We start from the raw sequence: 26,518 nt of genomic DNA on the forward strand, positions 1-26,518 counted from the left end.
AACCCTTTGGAAATGATCACAGACTTCAATCAACAAAAATGTCTCAGATTTTGTGCAGAGTTTATATTTATATATATTCCTCTTACTGTTGGGGTGAAGCGAGAAAAGGTGTGCTTGTTTTAAATGACAAGTGACTGCCAGCTACCCGGAGCTGGCATGAACGTATAAGAGCTTCCATGAATATGTGAGGGGGAGTACACACAGTCAGACACCTTACTCAGAGAAATGGGGTTTTGGAAGTATCTTAAATCTGTGGTTCAGTGTCTGCAGGTCAACACAATCATTAAGTGTTTCTGCACATCCACTACAGCCAGATCTAAGTCCATCAACCTGTTGTAAAAGTAAATATCATGTTTAGCATTGACATTTTGAGCTCTGTTCCCATCTTGGTGCCTGTTTTGCTCTAGTTCATTGCGAAGGTGAGTGACTCTCTTCAGACTCTCCCGATCTGATAAGGCAGCAATTACAGCTGTTCAAGCAACGATACAGCTACAGTAGGATTATTAGCGAGTAGCATCCAGCACGGCCCATGCTAAAACTAGCTTAATTTAGGCTCTAGCTAAGGTTGTTAGCTCACGGCCAACCACCGGCAGACGAAATTAGACAGCTGGCCCTGTGACACAGCTGGCCTGAGAGCGGAGTGGGCTGCTAACCTGCTTGTTGTTTCAGATTAGAAACGTTAATCGCCAGCAGCTAACAGTTACACAAATCACTGACAGCGTTCAGGAAACTGGGAAACAACGACGACAGGTGACATTACTCTGCGCGGCTAACGTTAACAGCAGACTAACTAGCTCTAGCTCCAAACAAGGCGTTCAACTGCTGACAGTTTGTTTTTTGAAATAAACCGAGAAAGGCGTCTGGCAACTGACGCTACTGTTTACGTTAGCTAGCGTTAGCTAACTTCCCTCACGTCACTCAGCTAGCAAAGAATAAAACACCTCAACACAGACCTAACACCCTCATATGCAGGCATGACAGGGGGCTAATAAATGAGCTACGTGCTCATACCAGCATGCATACCTGTCCAACAAGCTCAACTTCATGTAACGTGAGATAATTTGGCCGGTATTTTGGCTTATCTGCTGTATCATAGCAGGTTAGCCTGCTAGCTCCACTTTCCTGACGCTAGCCGGAATAAAAGCTCGCTTACCAGTAAAAGGCCTCCTCCTCCTCTTCTTTGGGTTGTGCTTACACAAGGACCTGACGGCGCTTCATTGCATAAACACGAACAGTTCAGTCAATATCCGTGCGCTTTGATAACGTTACTGTGAAAGGAGACTCAGCCATGCAGGGATTTCCATGTCCCCGCCCGCCTCTCCCGTACCTTCCACTGCAATGACTCCGGGTAGCAGTCTGCTCAGCCCCAGCCCCTCACTGAGCCCCAGCCCCGGGCTGTGACGTCGGGACGTGTCTGCCTCCCTCCCTCCCTCCCTCCCTGTCTGTCTGTCTGTCTGCCTGCCTCCCTGTCTGCCTGCATGCTTCCACCATTTCCACCGATTAACCGATCAGCCACAACAATGAAACCAGTAACGGATTCAAAATAAATAAACAAATAAATAAACGAATATTAAAAAAGAATGCATCTAATACATATATTATAAAATAATACATATTATTAATACATATTATTACAATATTATTATTTAAAATATTATGTGTATGTTTGTGTGTGTGCATATTCATACTACTATAGCAAATATGTATTTTGCGGTGATTCTACACTGATCATAAATACTAAAGTTTCACCTGTTAAGGTGATGTTCACAGAAATTCAGTGGTGATATGGCGTAAAGTGGAGTCTACAGAGGGTTTTGTGGTTATCTTGGTAATGCAGCCTTAGAAGAGCCCCGGCCTGAGCTGAAGCTCCCACCTTATCTCAGAAGCACATCCTATTCACTGAAGTTTTTTTGTTTTTTAAGTATTTTCGGGGCGGGGCCGGGCTGACGGGAGGAAAACATGAAAACATGCTCAGATAAACAAACACAAGCTACAGTTTGGATGAATTTGGTGGAATAGGTGGAGATTGTTATGGGCCAGCAGTTTGAATAAATGAAGAGCTGGAGAAGCTTCAGTCATCTTAGTGCTTGCACTGTAGTTAAGTGTGTGTGACAGACAGGAAACTGCCTGATCCTGTCAGCATTACTGAAAAAGTTGAATCAAATCTTAACTTTAAGTCAAACATAATACTGTCACAGTGACAAGAAGCCAAGGAAACATTAAAAACTGTGTATTTGGCTGACTCAACAGATCCTCTCGCCTGAGAAGCTGATGCAGTTGCTTGGTATGGACTTTAAACAATTCAACTATCGTTCAAAATGCCAATGAAAAAAAATTATTTTGAGTGATGTGTTAGACATCGAATGAATTTCATCAATAACAGGAGATTCTCTCTGACAATACGTTCAGGAGACGGTTTAGCTGTTTGTCACTCATGACAGGTTTACAGCCATTGTCTATTATCAAAATGATTTAGTTATAGTATCAGTTATGAAAAGTGCTACTCTAATCCAATCTGCTTCTTAAAATGAGCATCCCATAAATACACTGGTGCTCTCAGAATAGTAGTGAGTATCTACATATGGTGTGGAAGCCAGCTCCGCGGGTGTTGATTTCAGGAGGTGCTGCTTCCCCTCCTGGTCTGAAGACTTGGTCACGTCCCAGCCGGTCACAGTCTCAGATCTGTTCCAGCAGATCCCTGCAGGCAGCACCTCTCATCACTGCCTTCATGACTAATGCCCCGCGGCCGGCACACTTGTTAGCTCCATGATTCAGCAGCTGGACCAGGTTGTCTGAAAGTTTTCTTATTTGTTTTGCCTTGACCTTGAAATGGTATTTTAAATGCATCATGGGACCATTTTCACCACCACAAACTGAAAATGAAAACAACTGTCATGTAGCTGATTCTGCATGACTGCTGATTTTTCATGAGAAAAACTCTGATTCAAGGAACCAAAACAGAGTTCTACAGCTGTATTGAGGACTTCTTAAATTCTGCAATTTAAACAATTTAGGACATAGGTCTGGATTTAGTGGCTACGTTTGAAAAGTACTAATTTATTAGCAGCTCTGATTTTGATCCAGTTTCCTTCCGGGAAGAATTCCAGTCATCAACTGGTTCACTGGGCCGAGGTGAACACGGTGCTGCTCTCCTGCACCAGCAGCATTAATGTTACGGCTGCTACTGTCTGGTACGCATTTATCGAGCAAACAATATTGTGTAAGCTTATGCTGTTTGCTTGTGTAAACATCAGCTGAGGCTGTCATCAGTATGAACCGGTGTGGACTCATGAGTGGCCTACATTTTACTGTTTAAATGAATCTGTTATGTAAACATATGAGATTTTATCAGTAGATGGCAAACACTGTGATGGGACAATGACGGGTTTTGTCAGGTGGAACAGAAAAGACAACATGTCTCTGCTGCATCCTTGTTTTTAACTGTTCATTGTGCGTCTGACAGTGTTTGAGGAGCGTAATGATGATTACATCCAGCTTACCTGAAAACATCCACAGCACCAAATAAAAACTTTCTAATGGTTTTGTATTAAACTATCAGACAAAATACATGTTTTTTATCTCTGACACAACAAAACAAGACCAGAAATTATACCTACGTGCACTTGTGCACTTGGCCTTTATCTTTGCTGTCCAGTTTCACTGATGTCCAGGTTGATCCCCGACAGCAGCTCTCCCCCACAGGAACGGTTCAGCAGCTCTTTCAAGGCTTCATTCACGTCATTATTGAAGACAGTGGAGAAGGCGCAGTTGGGGTAAACTCCACCACCTCCATCCATGGGAAATGAGCCCATCACCTCCTGCACCCACTTCAGCTCGTTGCTAAGCTCCAGGCGCAGAGCATCAAAGTGGCTCTGTCTCTCCTGGTAGCGGCTGCTGATGGCACCGAGGCTGGAGCTGAAAGCCTGCATGTCGTCCTGCAGGCTCCTCTTCAAGGCCTCGACCTTACGGAACTCATATCGGATTTGCGAGAGCTCGTGGCGCACGCCTTCGCTCTCTTCTTTGTACCAGGCCTCCTTTTCATTGTATATAGAGACCATGGCATCAATGTCTTCTTGCAGAGAGTCATGGGCTGTTGCCAGACTAATGAACGAGCTCTCCATCTGGTCGATGTCCTCCAACACCTGGGCGAAGCGCTCAAAGTTTACATAAGTGTTGTTGGGCGGCATGCTTGAGTGGGACTTGATAGTGTACTCCCTCAGCCGCTTGGTCTTCAGCTGACGCCGCTCCCGTTTCTTTGGCTCTTGGGCTTTATTTTCCTCCTTGTGCTCATTGGACTAAAGAGTTTAAAAAAGGATTGTTAGTTACTTTGAGCCACAGAGGGAAGAGCTGACACATGCTGGGGCATCAGGTAGGCTTTGGCCAGAGATGCACTGCAAACCACAGACAGCTTTATTATGAGCTAAATACGGGCTTGTGCACAATAAGGCAGGAGGGAAATTACCAATAACTGTCTGACAAAATGACGATAAACATAATGGTTGTTATAATATTTATCATGTTTATTCTGCTGCAGTTGTTGTTCAGTTACTGTTTTGTTTAATCTGTTCCAGGTGCGACTGTGGAGTTTGGGCCTAAATCTGTCAACTCATGACTGTAAATCTATTTCTGTCTTTATTTTACTCACTACTTTGTATATTTTGTCTTTTATTTTAACTTGTTTTGATGGAAACAGTAAAAAATATATATACTATAATTCATCTCAGGCCACTGAATGCAGACAAAGTCATGTGTGCTCAGTCCATGAATATAAAATGAAGTTTTCATCTTACCTTGATCCACGGGTGATTAAGAGCATCTTGAATTGTTAATCTTTTCCTGTGAGAGAAAAATAAATGCCCAAATGATTTTACTTAACTATCATAATCACAGGGTGGTTACGTGACTCTGGAAAGCATTAAAAATGAACTTGTACTGACAGTTTGCCCTGAGGATCATGACACTGACTGTGTTATGCTTAAGCTCTTACTTCTTATCTTTCTCCAGCAACTGGCTGATGAATTTCTTGGCCAGCTCACTGGTGTGACAGAAGAACTCTTCATCAAACTCATAATTTATGGCTGAAATGTTGCCCAGGGTGTCCTGTTTGGTCTCCCCCAGGAAAGGTGAGGCACCACTCAGCCTGCAGCGAAACATTAAAGGGGAAAGCAGTTTATCACCCCGTTTGAAGGAAGCTGCAGTGTAATGCACAGCATACTGTAAGTGACACTATGTCATTCGAGTTGCACTTGCAGGATGTAGGTGATGACGCCAATGCTCCACATGTCTGCTTCTAATCCCAGAGGCTCATAGTTGACAATCTCTGGTGCTGAAAACACAAACAGATGAGAGGCAAGACACTGACTGCATACTTTTACATTTCTCAAGTCCCTGCTTCAGAACATTTATTGTGACAGTTCCTTCCTCCGGGAGGTTTGGAGTAAAGACTGTAAGTCGGCAAGTGATTAAAAAAAAATGTCAAAATAAATTAAAGTAATAGTTGATCATACCAACAAACTCAGGTGTCCCAAAGATGTTTTTGAACTCAACCCCGGCTTCAATCTTGTGAGCCAAACCAAAGTCGATGAGTTTGATTCTCGGCAGCGGCACATTCTTGTCGAGCAGCATTATGTTCTCTGGCTGCAGGCGAGAGAGGAAATTTTACTGTGTGAGAACCACCAATGCAGACAAAAATACATTCATTTCACAAAGAAATATAAAAGAGGTAGCATCCACAAGGTGTAACAAAACGTGCACCAAAAGAAAAACCATCAGCAGCAAACAGCAAACAGCAGTTACTGTGAACATGACTCACTTCATCTTTTCTGAATAACTGCAGCTAATGGCTCCACCTAGTGGAACAAATCTCCCTTGCATGAATTTCTGTGTGTGTTAAAATGCTAAAAAGCTTCCTGCTCCTCCTGCTGCATCTGTCAGAGCGAGAGAAGACGAAGACAACTGTGAAAACTGATACTGACACTAAGTGGGTCTTTGTAATAAAACACACTTCTCTGAAAAAGAAGCTGTCATAATTAGTGTTCTATATTTTCCGTTATCTGGCCTCAGGCTTTAAACAAACATGGACGAGAAGACGTTAAAGTGCTCGGAACAATGGAAATTTGAACATCACCATAACAACTGGCAAACTCCATCGGCTGATGAGGATCATGTGACATGATCCAAAGCCCCAGAACAGCCACAAAAATTTCTATTTGTTTTCATCCAGTGTCGTGTTGAAGAAGTAACGTCATCAGAAAATAAATAAACTCTGCACAGAACACATACCGTACCATGTTTTTCTCTCAGCAAAGAGTAAAAAACAAAACCTGTCACATGGTCCACAGCTGCTTGTCATTTACCAATTTGACCTCATGATAATTAGGTCGATCGGGTCTTAAGACCATTATTTGCAGGTTTTGTTTGTTGTTGTTTGTTGACATCCTTCTGGACAGATGATAAATGTGCGTTCAGGAGGCAGGAAAACAAACTGTGATGTCTCATGTTCTGTTTGCTTTATCGTCTGATTTTCAAACCTAATTAAAAATGTTCTGCTAATACAAGGTCTGTGGTGTAACAGTGCTGAGTCATTCTGACAAATAAACTCGGAGCATGACACAAGCACAACAACTGTCATGGTCAAACTGACCGAGGTCACTGTACGTGGGTCAGACTGCAGCATGTCTGGTCTGGTCTGGTCTGGACAAACCTTGAGATCAAAGTGGGCGATCTTCCTGGCGTGGAGGTAGTTGACCCCCTCGAGGATTTGTTTGATGAACTGAGTCGCCTCTTCCTCGCTCAGAGACTCTTTCTGCGCCAGGAAATCAAACAGCTCGCCTCCAGAGACCCTGCAGCACAGACATTTATCATCCAGCCGCCTGCTGCAACTACATCAGTGCAGGGTCACACTGCAGCATCACAATCAGCATAAAGTATGTGGTAATGGAAATGTAGTGAGGGGCACTTGTATGGTCATACGGGATAAAAACAACCTTAGAAATACATGCACAGGATCTGGGCATATGGACTTCTACACCGAGCAACCGAGTTGTACTCAAGTAAAAGTACTTGAGTAACTGAACTCAGTTCCTTTCCACTGATGTTGGCTTCATTATTCTGTCAAATAAAAATATTCTAGATTTCTTGTGCATCTAAATTGGAAACTGAATAATCTCCACTGGAAGCACCTGGAATTTCTTCGAAGAGTTTTTGAACTTTATAATTATGTGAGTCAGTGAACAGACTGAGATTCGGCCCATGTTTGTATGTTGCACATGAAAGTCCCACGTGTCTCCTGTCACTCACAGCTCCAGGATCAGCACCACATCAGTGCGGTTCTCGTAGACGTCGTGCAGCGTGACGATGTTGGGGTGCTGAATCTGCTGCAGGATGTTCACCTCCCGCTCGATCTCCTCCCGTCGCACTCCTCGAGAGCTCGCCATGCTCTGCCGCTTCTTGATGAACTTGGCGGCGAATTGCAGGCCCGTGCTTTTCTCCCTGCATTGCTTCACGATGGCGAACTGCCCACTGAGACACAGAGAGAGCAAAGAAGGTTGGACTAAAGTGCCACTGGCAAACACTGAGGAATAGATGAATTACTGGTAGTTAAATTTAAAAACAGACTAATTAATCATGCTGCCAGTTTAACAGCTGACATTGGCTTATTGCAGATTTATCGCATCTGCTTGTATTTCAGCCAGTAACTAGAAGCAGAAGAAATGCCAAAGACAAGGTTGAGGTTGTTTAAAAACAGAGTCTCTGTTACATCATTTGTCCACCAGAGGGCGCTGTATAATGGTCATTTGCAATGAGTTAACTCCACTGACCACCTCTGTGATAGCAGCTCAGTCAGGTTCCAGACTCCCTCCCTGCACATCAGGGCTGGAAGTCACAGTTTAAGACTGAACACCACGAGATGTTTATCGTCTCCTTTATCCAGTCTGTGCTTATGTTTGTTCAATGGGCCAGCGTTACTCAAACCAGAGTCTGATCACTAACATCTTCCTCTGCTGCTAACCTCTTATTAGCAAATTTTTATTATTATAACAATCATTGTTTAAACTGTTTAACATCAGAAAGCAGAGAAAAATGCAAACACAATTTCCTAGAGCCCAGGATGATGTCATCAAATGTCTTATTTAGTCCAACCAACACTCCCAAACCCAAAATATTCAGTTTACTATCACTGCAAGACAAAGAAAAACATTCACACATTTGAGAAGATTGTAAAGGAAAAAAAAAGAAGCAGAAAACCAAAGGAGTCCTGCGCACACACTGGCCTGAGGAGGGAGCTTCAATCAATCCTCTGACTCTGAAAAGCCTCAGCTGCTGCAGCACTAATCCATTCTGATGGAAACTGAAAGCATGTCCTCTGACGGACAAAGATACAAATACCCTACTGAGTTATTGCTCACTGAACACTGTGCACCCCACAGTAACCTGTGCTGTGGTGCGCTTGTGATTAAAGTTCCCACCACTTCTGTCTATTTATAGTGTTGCACAAACATGATAAGCTTGCCGCTCACAGAAACTCACACTCACGCAATGCAAGCCAACACTTTTCTGGGTTTGATGTGGATAATTATTCAGTGTTCAGACGTGACGCGATGGTACAGCTGCATCTGTGTTTTTTTCTGGTTTACTTGGAGTTTGTAAGCTAACACTCTACTTCCTCGTGTGCAGCCGGCCTGAGAGCAGATTTAGCCTCAGCTAAAGATAGAAGACTCCTTTAAAAAGCAGCTCGACAGGCGTAGCAGTTGTCTGCGCCTGAACATGCACAGCAGCAAATCTAGGCCTAAAATACGTGTCAGTTTATTTTTCTTTTTTCTCGTTTAAATATTTCTGTGCAATCAACAATTTACAGAAAATTTACTTTATATTTTGCTCTAATCAAAAAAGGAGAAGCTTTGTCGCAGTTTAAAGATGTCGAGGAGGTGTTCAAATTTGTTTTTACAAAAAATTCATTGAGTTTTTCTTTATGATGGTCAAAATTGTTTCCTGATGTTTGACACACTGCCCCTGATTAAGGACAATACAGAGATAATATGGCTGTTACGTGAAGAAAAGCCAAATGATTCTCTTGTATATAAGTTCTTTAACGAAACAAGATAAAAGATACAAGATAGATTCCCATATTGCCTTCCTCCCTTTTCTCTTCCACCTCCTTGCGTGTCCTTGTGGTGTTTTGTGATTCTCATGTGCGATTTGCTGTTCCAACAGTACAATAACAAACTAATCTGTCTAATGCATTTTGTTGTTTTTGTAATGAAGCAAATGATCAGATTCAGGGTAGGTTATGTCCTGACCTGTATGAAAGTGTCCTCATTCACACCATTGGACTCTGATTTACATAAAACATCCCGTCATTATTCATAACATTAAATGAAACACACACTAAAACTATGCACTTTAATGCACTTATTCAACATTGAGTAGAGATAATGCATGCATGTCTGTACCTTCCCAGCTCTTCGCCGATTTCATAGAAGTCCTCCACTCTCTGCTGTTTGAATATGTCCATGGCTGCAGTCCCCTCTGATGTCTGTGGTCAGGATGATCCTTCAGTTTTCATCTCTGTAATAACAGATCACAGTTATTTAATCAGCCAAAAGTTTTCACAACTTTTAATAACATAACTGAGACATGACAATGAAGATGATGATTGAAAATGTCATTGCTGTTGCCTTGACCTGTCGCCAAATGAACACCCAAAGTATGAAACTGCGTTATTATAAATGTCACCGACCATAAATAACACACCACAAGATGAATGAAGAGGCATTTTACCGAGATAAAAATCCGCGATTCAACTTCAGCTCCAGACCGTGGCACCATGTCCTCCTCCTGTCCTGCAATGTCTCTGTGTTGTGTACAGACCACGGGAGATCTGCAGTGTCCCAACACATTCCTTTCTACAGCAAGAGGAGAGCGACATGCAGAACTTCATTCAGAAAACTACTAATTTAACGTGACATTGCACGTTGCCAAGTAGATTTTAAACCTAATGCTGTGATGTTCCACCGAGGCCGAATGAGAGCAGCTGAATGACAACAACGGGCCGTGCAGAGCACACTGTCAGCTTTAGTTTCTCATTTGTTCAGCCGTACGTGATACAAATTGTGAAATTTTTAAAAATATTCATTTTAGGTGTATTCATTTAACGCCGAATTGAAAACTAAAACGTGACAACCAAGACAACAACGTTAAAGGTGTTAAATCACGCGTGTGCTTTTGCAGATATGTTAAATAAACGTTTACTTTGCAATATTATAAACGAGGTTTGGCGTCAGCGCGTTCAGTTTAACAGCTGTGTGCTGCGCGCGCGCGCGCTGTCTCTTGCTCGACCATCTGCTCTGCTCGCGCTTGCAACTATGTCACCTGTTGTCTCGCGCGCTCCAACCAGCTGTCAATTGTGAAAACAAATGCTTTTAAATTCAGTTGTTGTTTAAATAATGCAGATCAATTAAAAAAAATATTTTAATTTATTTCAATAAATTACTTTTGTTTAGGTGCAGACCCTGAAATTTACTGAGAACATTCACGCTCCCGAGAGAATGGACCTCTTCAATTTTAATCAAGGCAGAGACAGCTATTGGATGCATTGGTTCTGACATTCATGTTCCCAAGAGCATGATTCCTAAAAATGTTGGTGATCCTCTAACTTTTCCTCTCACGCCAGCCTGAGGGTGGCAGTTGTCCCTTTGAGCAAATTAAATTTTTGCCCACATCTTACCCTCGTGTTTCAATGGGTCACCATGCTGAGATGAGCTGTTTGTCCCCAAGTGGGAGGCGTGATCAGATATTTGACCCCACATTATGATCAATACAAATACACTCTAGCACTGACATAAATATCCATGTCCCTGCTCCTCTTTATGTTCACATAATCAAGCACATGAAGGAGTGTTTATATCACACCACAATAAAGGCAAACTAAATGAAACATTTACTCTGTGACCAAGCTATTAAAGTTCAATCTGGGACAAGGAACACAGATAGTAAAATAAAGCTGGCAGCCCAATGGGAGGTAGAAGAGTCACTGGTAGATAAACTGAAACAATACCACTATTCAGATGAGAGAGACGCCCAGAGAAACAGTCAAATGAGGCTCCGCAGCTTCCGTCTGAGAGTTAAACTCCGTCCGAGCAGAGAGCATGTACAGCAGCTGTTCTGTCAGCTCCTGACGAACGTGTGAGGATGGAGAAGAAGTTAGGTGTTGACCTGCAGACGGAGACATCAGAGGGAGGCCTGAAGGAGCTGGTGCTGAGGTGGTTCACTGAGACACAGGCAGCGATCATCCTCAACAATGGAAACTTCCCAAACTGGTTTCAAGGCTTTGCTGCGAGAAAGTAAGCAACATAGTCTTAGTACAGGACTGTGTTTTTCCCATGTCTGTTTGACCAACTGCCACAGAAAAATGCTGCTTGCACATTAATGCATCAACAATAATAATAATAATGATCCGATATCTAATAGCACAATACTCAAAGGGGATATGGTTCATTTTGAATACTAACAAAATATTACCAAAATGTTCAGTGAAGTACATGTAGTCGTGATGGGGTGTTTTTATGTCGCAGTATTTCTAATTTTACTCAAAGTAACAGATCTGAATTCTTCCTCTACCACTGATATCACGTGCTCCTCAGTTTTAAACAAAACCTGGCAACAGCTCAGGTTAAGTTAAATATTTTAAATACTGAGAAACTTTAAAATGTAACGGGCAGCTTTGCATTAAAGCTGTGCCACTTTTGTGGAAGGATGGCCAGTGTGGCCACAAATGGCACTTCATGCATTGACCTGTGTGTTGACTTCTTATTTAACTTTTGTGATGAAACCAATTAAATGTTTATCTGTGACAAGCTCAGCTGTAGAGAAGAAAAAAAGAGAGACAGGGTCTCAGTAATGCCAGGGACAGATAAGTGGACTGAACTGAGTTAAGGTGTGTTTTATTTCTTAAGACTCAGATTTTTCATCTGTAAGAGATACTCAACTTGCTTCCAATAATAGAGGCTGTGTTTGCACACTGAAAAATCAATGTATTTGACAGGATTAATGGTCCTCGGCTGAACAGGAATGGCTATGATGTCAGTACATCGCTATTCTCTCAGAGTGATGTGTGTGAGCCTGAATAAAAGAGAGATATGAGCCGGGCTGAGGTTTCATGAGATAGCAGTGTTATTTTTAAATCTAATTTGCCTGTAAGTCTGTTTAATTGGTTCTGTCTCTCTCTGCGCCGCAGGGACGCGGAAGATCTACTGAGAGATAAAGCTCTGGGCTGTTTTCTCATTCGCCTCAGCGATAAAGCCATTGGCTACATCCTGTCCTACAAGTGAGGCAAACCAAGTCAGCAGGATGTTGTTAAACTGTTCCTTAACTGCCTTTCTGATTCATCTCACTGCCCATGCCTTCTCCTCCAAAGGGGCCACGACAGGTGCCGCCATTTTGTCATCACCCAGAACCAAGATGGGCAGTTTGTCATATCAGGAGACTGTCAGACCTACGACAGTCTCACCGAGCTGATAGAGCACTTCAGGGTCAGCCCCATCCAGCCCTTTGGAGAATACCTGACCTCCAGCTGTCACGAGGTGAGGAGAGGCCACAGGAAGTTTGATTAACTCATATACTGATCCATCGTTTGAAATGTAGTGTCACTGAAACTGTGAAAATATGGAGATAAGAGGGCCCCTGGGGACAGACAGGTAAAAGGTTTTCTTTGGGTCATTTGCAGTTGTTTTCTGTGTCTTTTTGTGGTTGTTTTGTGTCTTTTAACTGAACTCTATGACTTTCAAGCAAGTACTATTCACAGTCACTTCACACAGAGCCTCCGGTTGCCGGGCCCTCCGGCCCCTGAACCTGTGTCCGTGAGTGTGGAGCACAGAGTTAAAGTTATAGGCTTTAATAAGATGCAGCAGCTGTAACAGATGTTCTTCATAACCATGTACTCCATCACATACCAAAGACTAAGTTTAAAATGTTGGTTTACCATGAACTGTGGTGGAAACATTCACACCTACTGAGTTTGCTGTCCCCCCGACTCGTCCTGCAGTTTGTCCAAAACTTTGGTTCAGGATGTTCCCATCAGCCTCGGCTGTGTGCGCTTATTTTTAGCACTGGTTAGCAAATGTAAGCATGCTGACACACTAAACAAAGACGCTGAACATTATACCTGCCTAAACATCAGCATGCTAAGATTGTCACTGTGTGCGTGTTAGCATGCTGACATTAGCATTCAGCTCAGTTTACTGCTGAGCCTAAGCACAGCCTCACAGGGCAGCTAGCATGTCTGCATCTGATACAAAGACTAAACCTGATGCTGTGATGGGATTTTTTAAATCCCTTGTCCATCCTTTAACATGTGAGAGCCGTTTTGCCTGTAATTTTGATAACAGTACGCTTTAGTTATAACAGGTTGCATCAGCAGTGTCTGACACTAACAGCTGACACCACGGTTTCTAACTCTGAAAGGCTGTAACTGCTACACCACTGCGTAAATTTGACTGGTGCCTGCGATCATATGCCTCATTTACATGTCTCACTTGTTTTTCTTGTTGAAGCCACATGGGCTTGTAAAGGGCCATAAAGAGACAATGGTGACACAGCTCGCTGTTTTCAGGAAAACGCAGGTGAACTGTATGACGTGGTGAATTGCAAATCCAATGGGAAGTCTGGGGTGAGTGTCCAAGCTCTGCGGACTCTGTGGGACCAGAAAAAAGATCATCACAGCGACCCTGGCAACAATCAAAGGCTTCGGCAGGAAAATGACCCTCCAGCAGTTCAGCCGCCCGCGCTGCCACCTAAATCCAAAAGCAGGAAACTGACGGGAACGGTGTCTGTAGACGCAATGTCCCTCTCACAGGTATGACAGACATCAGAACTGACCCGTTATGATTCTCAACAAGACAAAAGCTTGCTTGATAACTGTGCTGCATGTGAGCACACTTTTCTGTATCTGCCCATCAAAATATTAAGTTAGAGTTAAGAGATTTTCCTCATCAAAGTGTGTTTCCAGGTGTTGGGGAGTGTGGCTGCACCTGTGAAAATAGTAGTACAAAGTCTTCATTGTCTCCACTAACAGACTTTGGAATGAGATTGTTTTATATTATTCATATTCTCTGCGTTTTGTTTCCGTGTTTTTCAGGGTGTACCTCCAGTACCAAAAAGAGGAATTCCTCTGGGCTTCTCCCTGAGCGGATCTTTGCCTGAGTCATCATCATATTCCAGTGAAACCCAGACTGACTCAAACAGATCAGAGAGACTGCAAGGAAACACAGCCCCAGTGCTAAAGACAGACAGAGACTCGTTTAACAGCACTGACACAAGCTACCCTGAAAATCTTTGTCCAGCAGGTACCACATACTCTGAGCTGACACAGGTGGAGAGCAGGAGTAAATCTCTGCCACAACTGGACAACAACAACATGGAGGAGGAGGAGTACTCTAATCGGCTCAGTAGTCCCTCCTTCACAACATCTTACTCACCCACTCCCCTGAAGAGGGTCACCTGTCACACCTACTCCCTCCACGGTCCCGGGGCTCAGAGGCCGAGCATCTCCAGGTCCGAGCAGCAGAGCGATGATCTGGAAATGCTGAGATCCAACCCCTTGTACCAGACCTCTGAGGTGCCTGGAGGGAGTTCAGCTCAGCAGGGAGATGGTATGTACGCTGAGGTCCCCCAGAGGCCAACGCCTGCTGGTTTACCGGATGACACCTACGAGCAGATCCCCGGGGAGGCCAACGCGGTCCAAGGCAACACTTATGAGTCGCTGGATGACATGAAGACCAAGAAGTCCAAATCCACCTGGGGGAAAAATGTAAGTCAGAAACAGAGACCGGAGTTGTTGATGTTGGGAGCAGAAATATCTAATATAATGACTTTTCTCATTTTTTGTTTGCAGAATATGAAATGGAAGAAATTCCTCCCTGATTACAAGAAGAAATAAATGTCACAAAGGACTCAGCATGTTTCATATTTAGTTTCATTAAGACAGAAATGAAATGAGTATTAAAAATATAAACTTTTATCATAGTATTTTATTAAGTATGAATGTGTAGAATTCATGTGTCTATAAATTCAGCAGCAGTTGTCATTTTAGTATATTCTGGTCATTTCCCTCACATGTTTTGCATCTCAGGATTTTAGCAAACAATAAAATCATTTGTAGTCATTTTGTGTGACTGTGGTCATTTTGTGTCTCTTTGTGGTCATTTTGTGTCGTTTTGTGTCTCTTTGTGGTCATTTTGTGTCTCTTTGTGGTCATTTTATGTCGTTTTGTGTCTCTTTGTGGTCATTTTGTGTCTCTTTGTGGTCATTTTGTGTCGTTTTGTGTCTCTTTGTGGTCATTTTGTGTCGTTTTGTGTCTCTTTGTGGTCATTTTGTGTCTCTTTGTGGTCATTTTGTGTTGTTTTGTGTCTCTTTGTGGTCATTTTGTGTCGTTTTGTGTCTCTTTGTGGTCATTTTGTGTCTCTTTGTGGTCATTTTGTGTCTCTTTGTGGTCATTTTGTGTCGTTTTGTGTCTCTTTGTGGTCATTTTATGTCGTTTTGTGGTCATTTTGTGTTGTTTTGTGTCTCTTTGTGGTCATTTTGTGTCGTTTTGTGTCTCTTTGTGGTCATTTTGTGTCTCTTTGTGTGTCTCCTTGGTCTTTTCCATTTCTTTGCCTGTTCAGTGACAGACACTTGTACTACGAAAAGCGTTGGTCAGTTCCTTCCTGTGACCAGTGGGTGTCGGAGTCCTCTTTGTGTACCAACCTGAAGCTGCCTGGGAAGAAGAAGAAGAAGTTACGGAAGTACGGCTTCCAAACAGATTCCCGTTGAAAGTGTAAAATACAGCTGATCGCCTTCTTTCCTTTAAAACCAATCAAATCTCGGACTAACCATTTCACAATAAGACGATGGGCACTAGAGATGACGAATATGACTATTTGTTCAAAGGTAAAACCAAACCTTTTCTCCTTCTTGGAGCACTGCTGCTCTGTTAGCTGAGAGGCTAACCAGGCCAGCTGACTGACTGCCTCGCTAACTTAGCCACCGCCAACCTTTGTGTTCTGATCGCTCTTCGGTGAGCTGTCTGAGACATGTCAACTACCGTAATTAACGTACACGACACAGTAAGACAATTTTCTAAGCCCCGCGTATAGGAAGACTCGTTTATTCGTCGGTTTACGGTCGTTATCGTTAATCGACAGGGCGTCTTGAACGTTAGCTGTTAGCGGTTAGCCGCTGTTAGCTGCGATCGGTGGGCGCGGACCAGCTTCACGTCGGACACACCTAACGTTCCCCGTTATCACATTATCTTCGTGAGGTCCTGTTCATGCTGCTAACTGGCTAGGCTAAGTGTTAGCTGGTTTTCTAAATAAAAACCTGCGCCGGGCACAGCTCGGTTAGGTAAACAGTAAGGTCAGAGAAAACGTCCTGAACAAAGCAAACTGTCTAAATATTAATAAGTTAAAACCTCTGCAGAATAACATCATTATCTCGACGGTATTGAGAAGATTAGCAGGTAGAAATAAATCTATTTATTCTTCTGTTAGATAAATGTTTTATTTGTTGTAATGTTATGACAAGTTTTAGATTTTGTTTATATTAATATTTAACAGTGGTTGTGTGTTCTGGCTGTTCTTTACACCTTTACATACAGAATAACACACTAAATATCAATGGTGTTCAAACTGACCTTATACAAACAAACCGATAAATCCATGTCAAAGCCGTGCAGAGTATGCGTGGAGCTGAAATGATGAAAAGTCGATTAATCATGATGGGGAGCGAATAAATGCCAAACACTGTCCAGGATTTGCTGCTTTTCTCAGTTTTATTTCACAGTAAACTGAGTATCTTTGTTTTTTTTTTTTTTACTGTGGGTCAGACAAATCAGATCATCTGAGGATGACACGACACGAGTTGTGGTTAATAGTTATTCATCATCATAATAGATTAATAATAACAAATAAGCAGTGAGAGGATAATCAGACAGTGTTAACTTGCAGTGGAGGTGACGGTGACACACAGAGGGAAGAAGATACTCACCTGTGTCAGACTGCTCGTCACTGTCACGTCTTCACTTTACCTCTCATGTGCGACCGACAGTCCAAACCCCAAGGATAATCAGTTTACACCTGGCATGTTGTAAATATGTGGGATATGGTTAATGAGCAGGATAGAGATCAGAACATGTGAATACTGTGTAATACAGAGGATGCAGTATAATAACAAGCAGGTGAATCTGTTCACATGCTGTGCACTTTCTAACAGGTTGTATTAAACAGTGTTTTCTCCTTGGTGCGTTTCAGTGGTCCTTATCGGCGACTCGGGCGTGGGAAAGAGTAACCTGCTGTCGCGTTTCACCCGCAACGAGTTCAACCTGGAGAGTAAGAGCACCATCGGAGTCGAGTTTGCCACGCGCAGCATCCAGGTGGACGGCAAGACGGTGAAGGCCCAGATCTGGGACACGGCTGGACAGGAGCGCTACCGTGCCATCACATCAGCGTGAGTATCGAAGAGCAGGTCAGCAGAGTCTGACCACTCTCCGCCAGTCTCCTCCTCCTCCTCCTCCTCCTCCTCATTTTATTTTTTAAAATAATCAGCTTTAAATGGCTTCACCTTTGGAACAGGTACATGTATGGATTTGCACGTTGGTAGATAGAGGCCGACGGAGCCCGTGAAGAAGAAAAACTACTTTCCACCACAGTGATTAACACCGGGCCCGAGCTGGAGGGTCAGCACAACAGCCTAATGATAAAGATTTAATTCAAACACTCTCAAAAAGCTGGTTGTAGTCTGAAGTCCTGTTTAAGGAACACTCACAGCTGTACGTGGCCCCAGCAGCCCTGTTTTGTCAGGCAAAACATGAAGGTGGTAGTGACACTGGCGCGCGCACACACACGTGCACACACAAATTTTACTCTAAATGCTCTAAGAAGCCTCAGAGCTGTTTTCCAAGCTGCCTGTGTTTCAGGTGAAACACTGGATCAGCTGGACCAGTATCACACACTGACTGTGGCTGTGCACGTGGTTCTGCTGCAGGTACTACCGCGGGGCGGTGGGGGCGCTCCTGGTCTACGACATCGCCAAGCATCTAACTTACGAGAACGTGGAGCGTTGGCTGAAGGAGCTGAGGGATCACGCTGACAGCAACATCGTCATCATGCTGGTGGGCAACAAGAGCGACCTGCGCCACCTCCGGGCCGTTCCCACCGACGAGGCCCGGGCTTTTGCTGGTAAGACTTTTTTTTTTTTAAAGAGGCATTTCTGAAAAAATAAAGGTTAGAATTAAAAAAACGTCACAACATCAGAATGAAACAGAAATGTGATTATAATGGTACTAATGTGTTTCTCAGTTGTTGTGTGACTCTGTAACTGTGGTTGGTTCTGGTGTTGATATATGGTTAACGTGGCCTGTGGCTAAACTTTGCCCTGCAGAGAAGAACGGTTTGTCTTTCCTGGAGACGTCGGCTCTGGACTCCACCAACGTTGAGACGGCCTTCCAGACCATTCTCACAGGTCTGTACTGTGGCTGCTGGGCCCCTGACCTACCACACTAACCTCTCCCTGGACTTTTACACTGAGTAACAGTTTATGCAGCCGACAGACTTTACATTTATTGAGGAAATGATAAACAGCTGATTAGTTGTTAAATGAACTTATCAGTGCTCGGAGCTGAGGGAGGTTACAGCGAGAGGGAAAGCAGGTGTCCGGTGAGCTAACGTTGCTGGGAGATAGAAACACAGATGCACTGGGTTCACTGTATTACGTAATGTGCTGTGAGAGGCTTATCTTTTTAGGAGTGGCAAACTTCTCGTTCTCATGAGTGAGACGACCGACTGCAAAGTTAATCCTGGTTTATGTGTTTTGTGCCCGTGGTCAAAAGAGTCAAATTAAAAGATAACGTTATTATGCTGTTAGTGCGCTGTAAACAGGCCGTAACCTTCTCCTCCCCCCTCTCCCTCCCCCCTCTCCCATCAGAGATCTACCGTATTGTCTCCCAGAAGCAGATGTCAGAGCGTCAGGAGAGCGACATGTCCCCCAGTAACAACGTGGTCAACATCCAGGTGCAGCCCACTGAGAACAAACCAAAGATGCAGTGCTGTCAGAACATCTAGCCCAGCCACGGATCTGCTGCTACCTCCCCCCCCCCCCCCCCCTCTCCCACAGTCCACACCTCCCCCCTCCTGCCTCCCCCTCTACCCGGCTCCCGACTGTCCCCGGCTCACAACTCCTCAGCCCCTCTCCTCAGAAAATAGACTGCCTCTGTGTACTGCGTGGTGTGTGAGGGACGAGCCACAGCTTCAGGGCTGTGACCCGAACTCTGCACCTACCTGTACCTACCTCCCCCACCCAACCCCCACCTCCCCCCCTTGCCCTAGGTAAATATATCCCAGTATAAGAAGAAGTCACCGCGTGGGGTGGCCCCCCAGGCAGAGCCCCTGTCTTTAGGTTTCTGCAGGACAGCAGGCAGCAGGCATTTCATATCACTTTAGATTTCATTACTGTAGATGCGCTGACATGTCACAGAAATGTCTTAATATATGAATGTGATTTGTTTTCCTCTCTTTTCTTCATACTCTGTGCTCCTGTTGATTTCTCCACTTTTTTATGATCTTTCTCTGTCTTGTATCATATATCTACTCTAAGGTATATATGAATTTAAAGCACATCGAAGTTGCTCTGAAGTGTATTCCTATATACAAGCTTCTCCTGTCATTTTAGGCACCCCCCTCTCCTCTTTAGTGCAATGTACTGTTTTGGATGTACGGAGCACAGTGTAGATGCGTGTGCTCCGGTAGTGTCAGGCCATGTGATCTGATTGCTGTGAATATGACGGTAGTGAAACATAGAATCTTTTGCATTCGCCAGGCGCCAGAGTGTGAGCTTAGCATGCGGCACGCAGCCTCGTGAGCGATGTTGTCACCGCGGTTACAGCGGGTGGCAGGTGTGGACCAGCTTTGCATGTCTTTAAAAGATGGCACTCTGCTGTGCTGCATGTGTGTGGAACACTATCATTGTCTAAAGGGCGAGTAACTTTAAGCTGAACGCAGCTCCTGTACATTCGTGTTGTCCTTCTTTAAATCTCAGTGTGGCATCGTACGGAGATGCTCATGCTGATCGAAAGACGTGTTCGTCCATCGGGCTTTCCTGCTCCAACATTAGGAAAATGGTATGCATTCTTTTTTTTGACATATTTGACTACAACTATGCAGAAACTAGCACACGGCTGTTCGGATTTTTGTCTTAGTGCACTTCTATAGCTAATGAAGGAATTTTAAAAAAAAAAAAAACAGTGAAAGTATTCTCGTATGACATTCCTATGATACTCACTAATATTATAATTAAAAATCTCCTGTAGTCTAGCAAGTAATGGTTTGCATGTAACCACAGAAGTGTAGTTATGAAGCACTGAGCAGGCAGGAAATAGAAAACGTCACTGGCTAGGTTGAATTTCAGGAGCGTAAAATTGTCAAAACCTTGCACTGAATCTTTATAGCTGATGTAGTAAACATGCTTTGTCCTGCACATGGAGAATCTGGACCTCTTCTGTCACTGTTCAAAATCCAAAATCCAATCAAACATAGGCTGAGTCTCAAAGGTCTTTCCTTCAGTCCTCCCTGCTCCAACAGACAGAGGTTTGATGGAGGGATCAAGGGAAAACTCGAGGGATTCGGCCACATTCTCGCTAACTTCCGGTCACAGTGCCTCCTTCACCACACGTACCTGTCCGAAACAAACGCCTCTCATTCACCTGCCAACAACTCGCCGTCACATCGCCTCCTCCTCTAACCAGTAACCGAGCTTTGTCTGTCCCTGGAGGAGACAGACAGCCATGTTGTCCCTGTCACATAAAGCCTAACGTACACCGAGCTGCCTCTGACTTCAACACAATGCATGGCTTTCTGTACGACTGCAACTCCATGTCGTAACGCCTTATGTAGCTAACATTGTCATTACTGTCCATGAAATCTGCTGAGAGTTAGGCCTGGCTAGCTCGGACGGCGTGCTTAACAAGCTAATAGCTGTGTCCAGTCCAGTCTGTTAACTGACACCTGCCTCGTTAACAACCTACTTGCTAAAACTCCTGAGAGTGTGCTCTGTTGAATTCCCAGGTTATAGCCGTGTCGATGTGTGATGGTGTTAGCAGACATGTACAACGCCTGAACCTGGTGTGCATGTATGTGTGTGTGTGTGTGTAGAGGCAGAGGGTAGATCGGTAGCTCTGGAGTGTGTGTGAGCCCGGCTGGCAGTGCCAATGGCGTTTCCTCGAACAGACGGCGCCGCCAGCCGAGCCTCTCCAGACTCACGAGCTGGCAATCTGTGGACGAAGTGATTCCTTTCTTCTGAAAATATGATTTCCGATCCTGTTTCATGTACCTCCATCGTTCTGTTTTTTAAGAAGTGTTTTGATTTTTTTTTTTTTTTTTTTACTATATTGAATTCTGTAACTGACTGTAATTCCAGTGTAAACATGTAAGAGTGAAATGATGTCATTTCAATGAACCTGGAGGGTTAAATGTGAGGGGGGGTCAAAATGAATGGTTTTATGTTTTGTACAGATTGATAAATTGTACAATTGTGTCTATATCTTAAGTTATCAGTTCATCTTAATAAAGCGCACCAGTCATAAACCTTTAAATGATCTTATATCTTACTTGTGATGTTTTTATGGGTCCTATAGTTTGCTAGTAAGGAACTGATCGCTAACTATAAATACTTAGGCCTGTTGTTGGAAACGACTGTGTAATGTGGCAATAATTATAGTTACCTGTTCAATTAGCAGACGTTTTAATTAGTTATTTAATTAAAGTTAGTTGTAAGTTAAAAAAAAAAAAAAAGTTAAACAAAACTTTCCCAACAATAAATGAAAATTTACTTTGAATCTCTGCCAGTTTTCCAGTCGTTGAGATTAGAGCTGAGACATTTCATCTGTTAGTCGCTGAAATGATTTAGTTGCGTGACGGAACTGAAAACATTTTTCATATGTTGAGGTAAAGAGTTTGTGGTGTTGCTGAGCTGCGTTGCGTCAATGAGGATACGGGTTCAACAGAACCTGGACATTATAATCATTAATATATATTTTCATAGTCGTGTGTTGGTCCTAGTATCTTAGCTCTGGTTCCAACAGATCAGTGACACATTTGTTAATGCATCTGCACAGTGTTCTATCACAGTCACTTCGTATTGATCATGGATTTTCTCGTGGAAACATTCAGGGCCTTTTCACTTCTGTCTCTGGGAAACACGAGTCATCATGTTCACTCTTACGCTGATGACACACGAGTGTATGTCTCTGTTTCACCCAGTGACCACAGCTGTTTGAATGCTGTTATGATTAGTAAGTTATTATGACAATTATTAATGATAAACAACATCTGCTGTGCAACAAGACACCACACCACTCACCTGAGCTATGACAACTTTATTTAGTTCAGGGCTGGAAAAAAAACTGCTGTCTGGACTAAAGATGGAGAAAAGACATACAAGCAAGATAAAGTTAGAGCAAATGGAACAAAAGTGTGGAGTCAAATCTGTGGGAAAACAAAGCTGTTTACATCTGATTGTCAACATGTCCTGTTATTGCTATTTGCAAAGATATAATTTTCCGTATTTTTGACCAAACTGACCTGTGTCACTGGAAAATGATCAGCATTACAGCTCCATTTCATGTTTAATGTAAGAAACAGTTTCCACAACAAGATTAGAAACATTTTCATTGTGTTTGGGAACAAAAAATCTAGTGGTTCTCTGGTGGAATCAGAGCTGAGGAGGAAGCTGAAACCTTTGATGGTCATCGGCCTTTTTATAGGAAGTGCTTCCACTTTATGACCTCGCTGCACCGATCACATCAGCGTTCACTCCCCAAAGAGCTTGTTTCAGATCGAAACCGATTCCATGTTGAGACAGTCAGATTATCAATTTGCACCAAAGGACATTAGGAGGGTTTTTCTGGCTAACTATTATATCCTGAATAATCTTTGGCATGCATGTGTTTTAAGCTTGACACAAAGAAAGAAAATCACTATAATAATCACTAGCGTACAGTAAGTGTACATCCAATACACCACTTTGTCTACAGCACATACAAAAAGATAACTTTTCAGAGAGAAAATATGGATCCACGGCCGGATCTTTAAATATGTAAACAGGAAATAAGAAACGATGTGTAAAAATACCAGGTTGTGTAAATCTGAGCAGAATGCAGTTACTGTGCATTTCTTTAAATCCTTTTGTTGGGAGAATATTGGAGCAACTGACACCTTTTCTCCAAAGTTGTCTGTACAAGGTCGTTTGCACTGTGAGCCATAACACCTGTACGGTGCTCCTTCACTGTAAACGCTCGGCAGAGCCATTAAATCCTCAGTCTACTCTTTGGCAAACACACGAACTGTTCAGTTTTAAGAAACAGTCCAGATAAATTTACACGGTTCAGTCTCTGTTTTTCTGTTTCCTACGTCTTCAGCTTTCCATCATCTGACCGAGCGCAGCACACCAGAGAAAAGGTGTGTGTGTGCGCACGTACGCGTGCTTTCCCTCCGCTGACGCGTCTGTTGATGAGCGAGACTTTACAGTACAACACGAATATGAAGTATTGACTGGCACAAGAACAGCTCGAACAGTTTGGATATAATACAGTGATAAAAGATCACACAGCAGTGCAACGGTCCGGGCACTGCAGGGAGGAGAGTCCCACCCCCAACACACACACTCCCTCTCACACACACACACACTCTCTCTCACACACACACACACACACGCACACAAATAAATAAATAAATAAATAAGTAAATAAGTAAAAGTCCCAACAAAAACATGTCCTTGTCCTCTGAGTGTCAGTTTGCACTTACCACTCACAAACCACAATGAATCTTTTCCTGTTACGTCCCAGTTCACAGTTTCCTGGTTCTGGATGAACTGGCAGCACTGGTCCGGCATCCAGTCTGGGTGCTGGAGAGGGAGGGAGGGGGGGAGGTGCTGTCTAGAGGAGCGAGCTGGTGGGGCTGCCAGGCAGCGGGGGGCTGTGGCTGTGCAGGGTGAGGCTGTGGTTGTGGGAGGGGCTGGGGCGCACGGGCAGCAGGTCGTAGTGGCTGGGGATGTGGCTGTTCCTGGGCAGGTCGTACGGGTTCTGAGGGTAACTGGGAACCACCACACCTCCAGTTCCCTGGACGATGCTGATGGTCGGCTCTGAGAGAGACGCAGACAGACGAGGAATTCAAGTTTGTCTTTTTATCTGGTTCCAGCTTGTGTGAAGATTTGCTGCTTTTTTTCAGTTTGACGTTATTTTAAAATGAAGGTTTTGGCCTGATGACACACACACACACGCAACACGAACACGCCTGCTGGATGGTTTTTAACCAATCAGAAGAATCTGAAAATGACCTCACTCTAACTCTTTAAAACGTACCCATGTCGTACACGTTCTTGGCGGGTGCTGTGGTTGTGGTGGTGGTCGTGGTGATGATGGCGGCGGAGCAGCAGTGGGTCATGTGATCATGGTGACCTGGCGATTTCATCTCCACGTAGCTGCTCTCCGAGTGCTTGCACAGGCCCGGGGGGTCGTTGATGGTGGCGTAGGGGTTTTCACTGTTGAGGGAGCAGGTGCTGGACAGGGAGCCCTTCATATAGTCTGAGAAGGAACGAACACAGGAAACACAGGGATCATTTAACACTGTGCTGAGAAATAACTCGCTGTGGGTCGTGATGTGGAAATGACAGGTTTCCTGTCAGTGGCTGAACTCTGGTGCTTCAGATACGTTAGAGGTTTCTGTTAACGGCCACTGAAGGTCTGAGAGATGCTCTGTAACTGTCCTCTGCTGCTGCTGCTGAAACCGTTAAACCCTCTGTTACACTTCTACAAACCATGAATGTGTGAAACTCTTTAAAATGCTACTCAGAGAACTGTGTGGTGATCACTGTAAAACAAAGCTGCTTCAGTTCCCTGTGAAAGATTTTCACATTTCAGCATTTCATGCAAACTATGAATGAAACAGGCTCCCCGGTTATTACAGCAGTTACCATGGTGACCGTCAGCAGGTCTGCTCGTGGACAACCCAAACCCCAGAAGCTGTTGTGAGATTACTATACATACATTTCTATACATTAAGTCTTTAAATGATATTCTATATTTTTCAACAAATACCAAGACAAGACAGAAACCAGCAACGTGTTCCTCCGTCTCTCCACACGTCCTGAGGTTTCAGCAAACGTCTCTCACACAGGAGGAAACAGAGCTTTTGTTGGGGACTATTTTCAGCAGCGGATTAATCCATATTTGGTGCTGTAGTGAGTATTTGGGGGAGCAGGATCGTATGTATGTGTGTGTGTCTGTCTGTGTGTGTGATAAATTCACTGCTGGTTTTGGTCTTTTTGTGACATTTGTTGAAATAAAGAAAAATATAGAAAATCATCAGACGTCACCTTTAAGAAACACACACGTCAGAGGGAACGCTGCATCAACAAAGGTTAAACTGCCAACAACAACATTTAAAAGCAGTTCAGGTTAAAAACACAGACAATGTGAGAAGCTGCAGTTGAAGGAAAAACACATTTAGTCAGCATTCAGTTACTGTGCAGGAGAGACTCCCCCCGGGGGAGGTTCAGGAGCGAGGGGGGGGGTCAAACAGGAGGACGACCTCAGCAGAGAGGGAAAACACACAGAGGAGACGAGTCGGATTCACCCTGCAGAGACAGAGACACACACACACACAAACACACACACACACACACACACACACACACACACACACACACACACACACACACACACACACACACACACACACACACACACGTAAGCACAGGCTGGTACATCTCAGTTCAAATGACTTTCTATCTCAGGTGCAGACGTGGATCATCACATTATCTCAAACACGTGAAGCTTTCTTCTTAAAGAACGACGTCCCTGAGGCCACAGGTGGATAAAATCTGTTTGTTTTATTAATGATTGTTGTGCATCAGTAGCCCCCCCCCCTCGTCCTTTTCACTGTGAGCAGCTTTAAGGCTGTTAAAATCATCTTATAAAATCATTTATGTTCTGCATCAGCTGATATTTACACTGAGGCTTCATGTTTTTCATTTTATGAAAATTTCAGCCTGATTTATTTGGAAACGTTGGGATTTAAAATCCTGCCTGAAAAGCCTCAGTGTGTGTTGTACTGCTTCCTTTTTGCTGTAATGCTCTTGTTACTGTGCAGGTTTCTGACACTGAGTCTGAAGCATTTTTTCAGAAAAGCGATTTAAAAGAAGAAGCTATTATTTTTCCATCATATGTTTTCACCCTTCATCCTTTAACAGTTCTGCGAGGTCAAATAACTGAGCACTGACTGTTCAGGCACAAAACCGACCAGAATAATACAAATAACAATAACAATGACCTTTTTTATATAAACATGAAAAACATTTCTGATGAGGATCTGTTAAGGTTCTCCTCTAACTTGTCTTTTATATATCATGTCCTATGATGTATCAGAACATTTTTTCCTGCCTTATGTTCAAATTATCAAACCATGAAAAAAATCCTTTTTTTCTGACAGAAATTTTC

The 26,518-nt window shown here is 43.6% G+C and overlaps 5 protein-coding genes across 12 annotated transcripts in view; 2 read left to right on the plus strand and 3 right to left on the minus strand.

Annotated features, from left to right (window-relative positions):
- The window catches only part of herc1 (HECT and RLD domain containing E3 ubiquitin protein ligase family member 1), a 46,225-nt gene extending 44,877 nt beyond the window's left edge, over positions 1 to 1,348 (minus strand). For all 7 annotated transcript variants that reach the window (XM_041045704.1, XM_041045617.1, XM_041045874.1 and 4 more), the window contains exon 1: positions 1,154 to 1,348. The gene's annotated coding sequence lies outside the window, so the exon portion shown is untranslated. The remainder of the gene's footprint in view (positions 1 to 1,153) is intronic.
- A 2,082-nt stretch (positions 1,349 to 3,430) lies between these two features.
- dapk2a (death-associated protein kinase 2a) lies at positions 3,431 to 11,170 on the minus strand. The gene is made up of 10 exons (XM_041046227.1): positions 11,057 to 11,170; positions 9,781 to 9,905; positions 9,453 to 9,567; positions 7,300 to 7,521; positions 6,704 to 6,842; positions 5,508 to 5,637; positions 5,251 to 5,326; positions 4,988 to 5,140; positions 4,791 to 4,836; positions 3,431 to 4,295 (listed from the first exon to the last, which is right to left on the minus strand). Exons 3-10 carry the CDS (start codon positions 9,512 to 9,514, stop codon positions 3,639 to 3,641), a joined length of 1,485 nt encoding a protein of 494 aa, XP_040902161.1. The 5' UTR covers positions 9,515 to 9,567; positions 9,781 to 9,905; positions 11,057 to 11,170; the 3' UTR covers positions 3,431 to 3,638.
- Positions 11,160 to 15,115, plus strand: sh2d7 (SH2 domain containing 7). Its single transcript, XM_041046349.1, has 6 exons — positions 11,160 to 11,342; positions 12,236 to 12,325; positions 12,416 to 12,581; positions 13,610 to 13,852; positions 14,135 to 14,806; positions 14,891 to 15,115. Exons 1-6 carry the CDS (start codon positions 11,191 to 11,193, stop codon positions 14,933 to 14,935), a joined length of 1,368 nt encoding a protein of 455 aa, XP_040902283.1. The 5' UTR covers positions 11,160 to 11,190; the 3' UTR covers positions 14,936 to 15,115.
- A 633-nt stretch (positions 15,116 to 15,748) lies between these two features.
- Positions 15,749 to 20,325, plus strand: rab11a (RAB11a, member RAS oncogene family). Its single transcript, XM_041046663.1, has 5 exons — positions 15,749 to 15,924; positions 17,283 to 17,478; positions 18,016 to 18,209; positions 18,412 to 18,492; positions 18,955 to 20,325. The coding sequence occupies exons 1-5, from the start codon at positions 15,885 to 15,887 to the stop codon at positions 19,089 to 19,091; spliced, it is 648 nt and encodes a 215-aa protein (XP_040902597.1). The 5' UTR covers positions 15,749 to 15,884; the 3' UTR covers positions 19,092 to 20,325.
- Positions 20,326 to 23,956: 3,631 nt separating this feature from the next.
- LOC121186986 (multiple epidermal growth factor-like domains protein 10) overlaps positions 23,957 to 26,518 on the minus strand; it is a 67,408-nt gene continuing 64,846 nt past the window's right edge. For both annotated transcript variants that reach the window (XM_041046099.1, XM_041046003.1), the window contains 2 exons: positions 24,383 to 24,604; positions 23,957 to 24,162 (listed from right to left, as the gene is read on the minus strand). In XM_041046099.1, the coding sequence (XP_040902033.1) occupies positions 23,957 to 24,162; positions 24,383 to 24,604 (428 nt within the window). The remainder of the gene's footprint in view (positions 24,163 to 24,382; positions 24,605 to 26,518) is intronic.

The sequence above is a fragment of the Toxotes jaculatrix genome, chromosome 1, assembly GCF_017976425.1.
Source record: "Toxotes jaculatrix isolate fToxJac2 chromosome 1, fToxJac2.pri, whole genome shotgun sequence".
Classification (NCBI taxonomy): Eukaryota; Metazoa; Chordata; class Actinopteri; family Toxotidae; genus Toxotes; species Toxotes jaculatrix.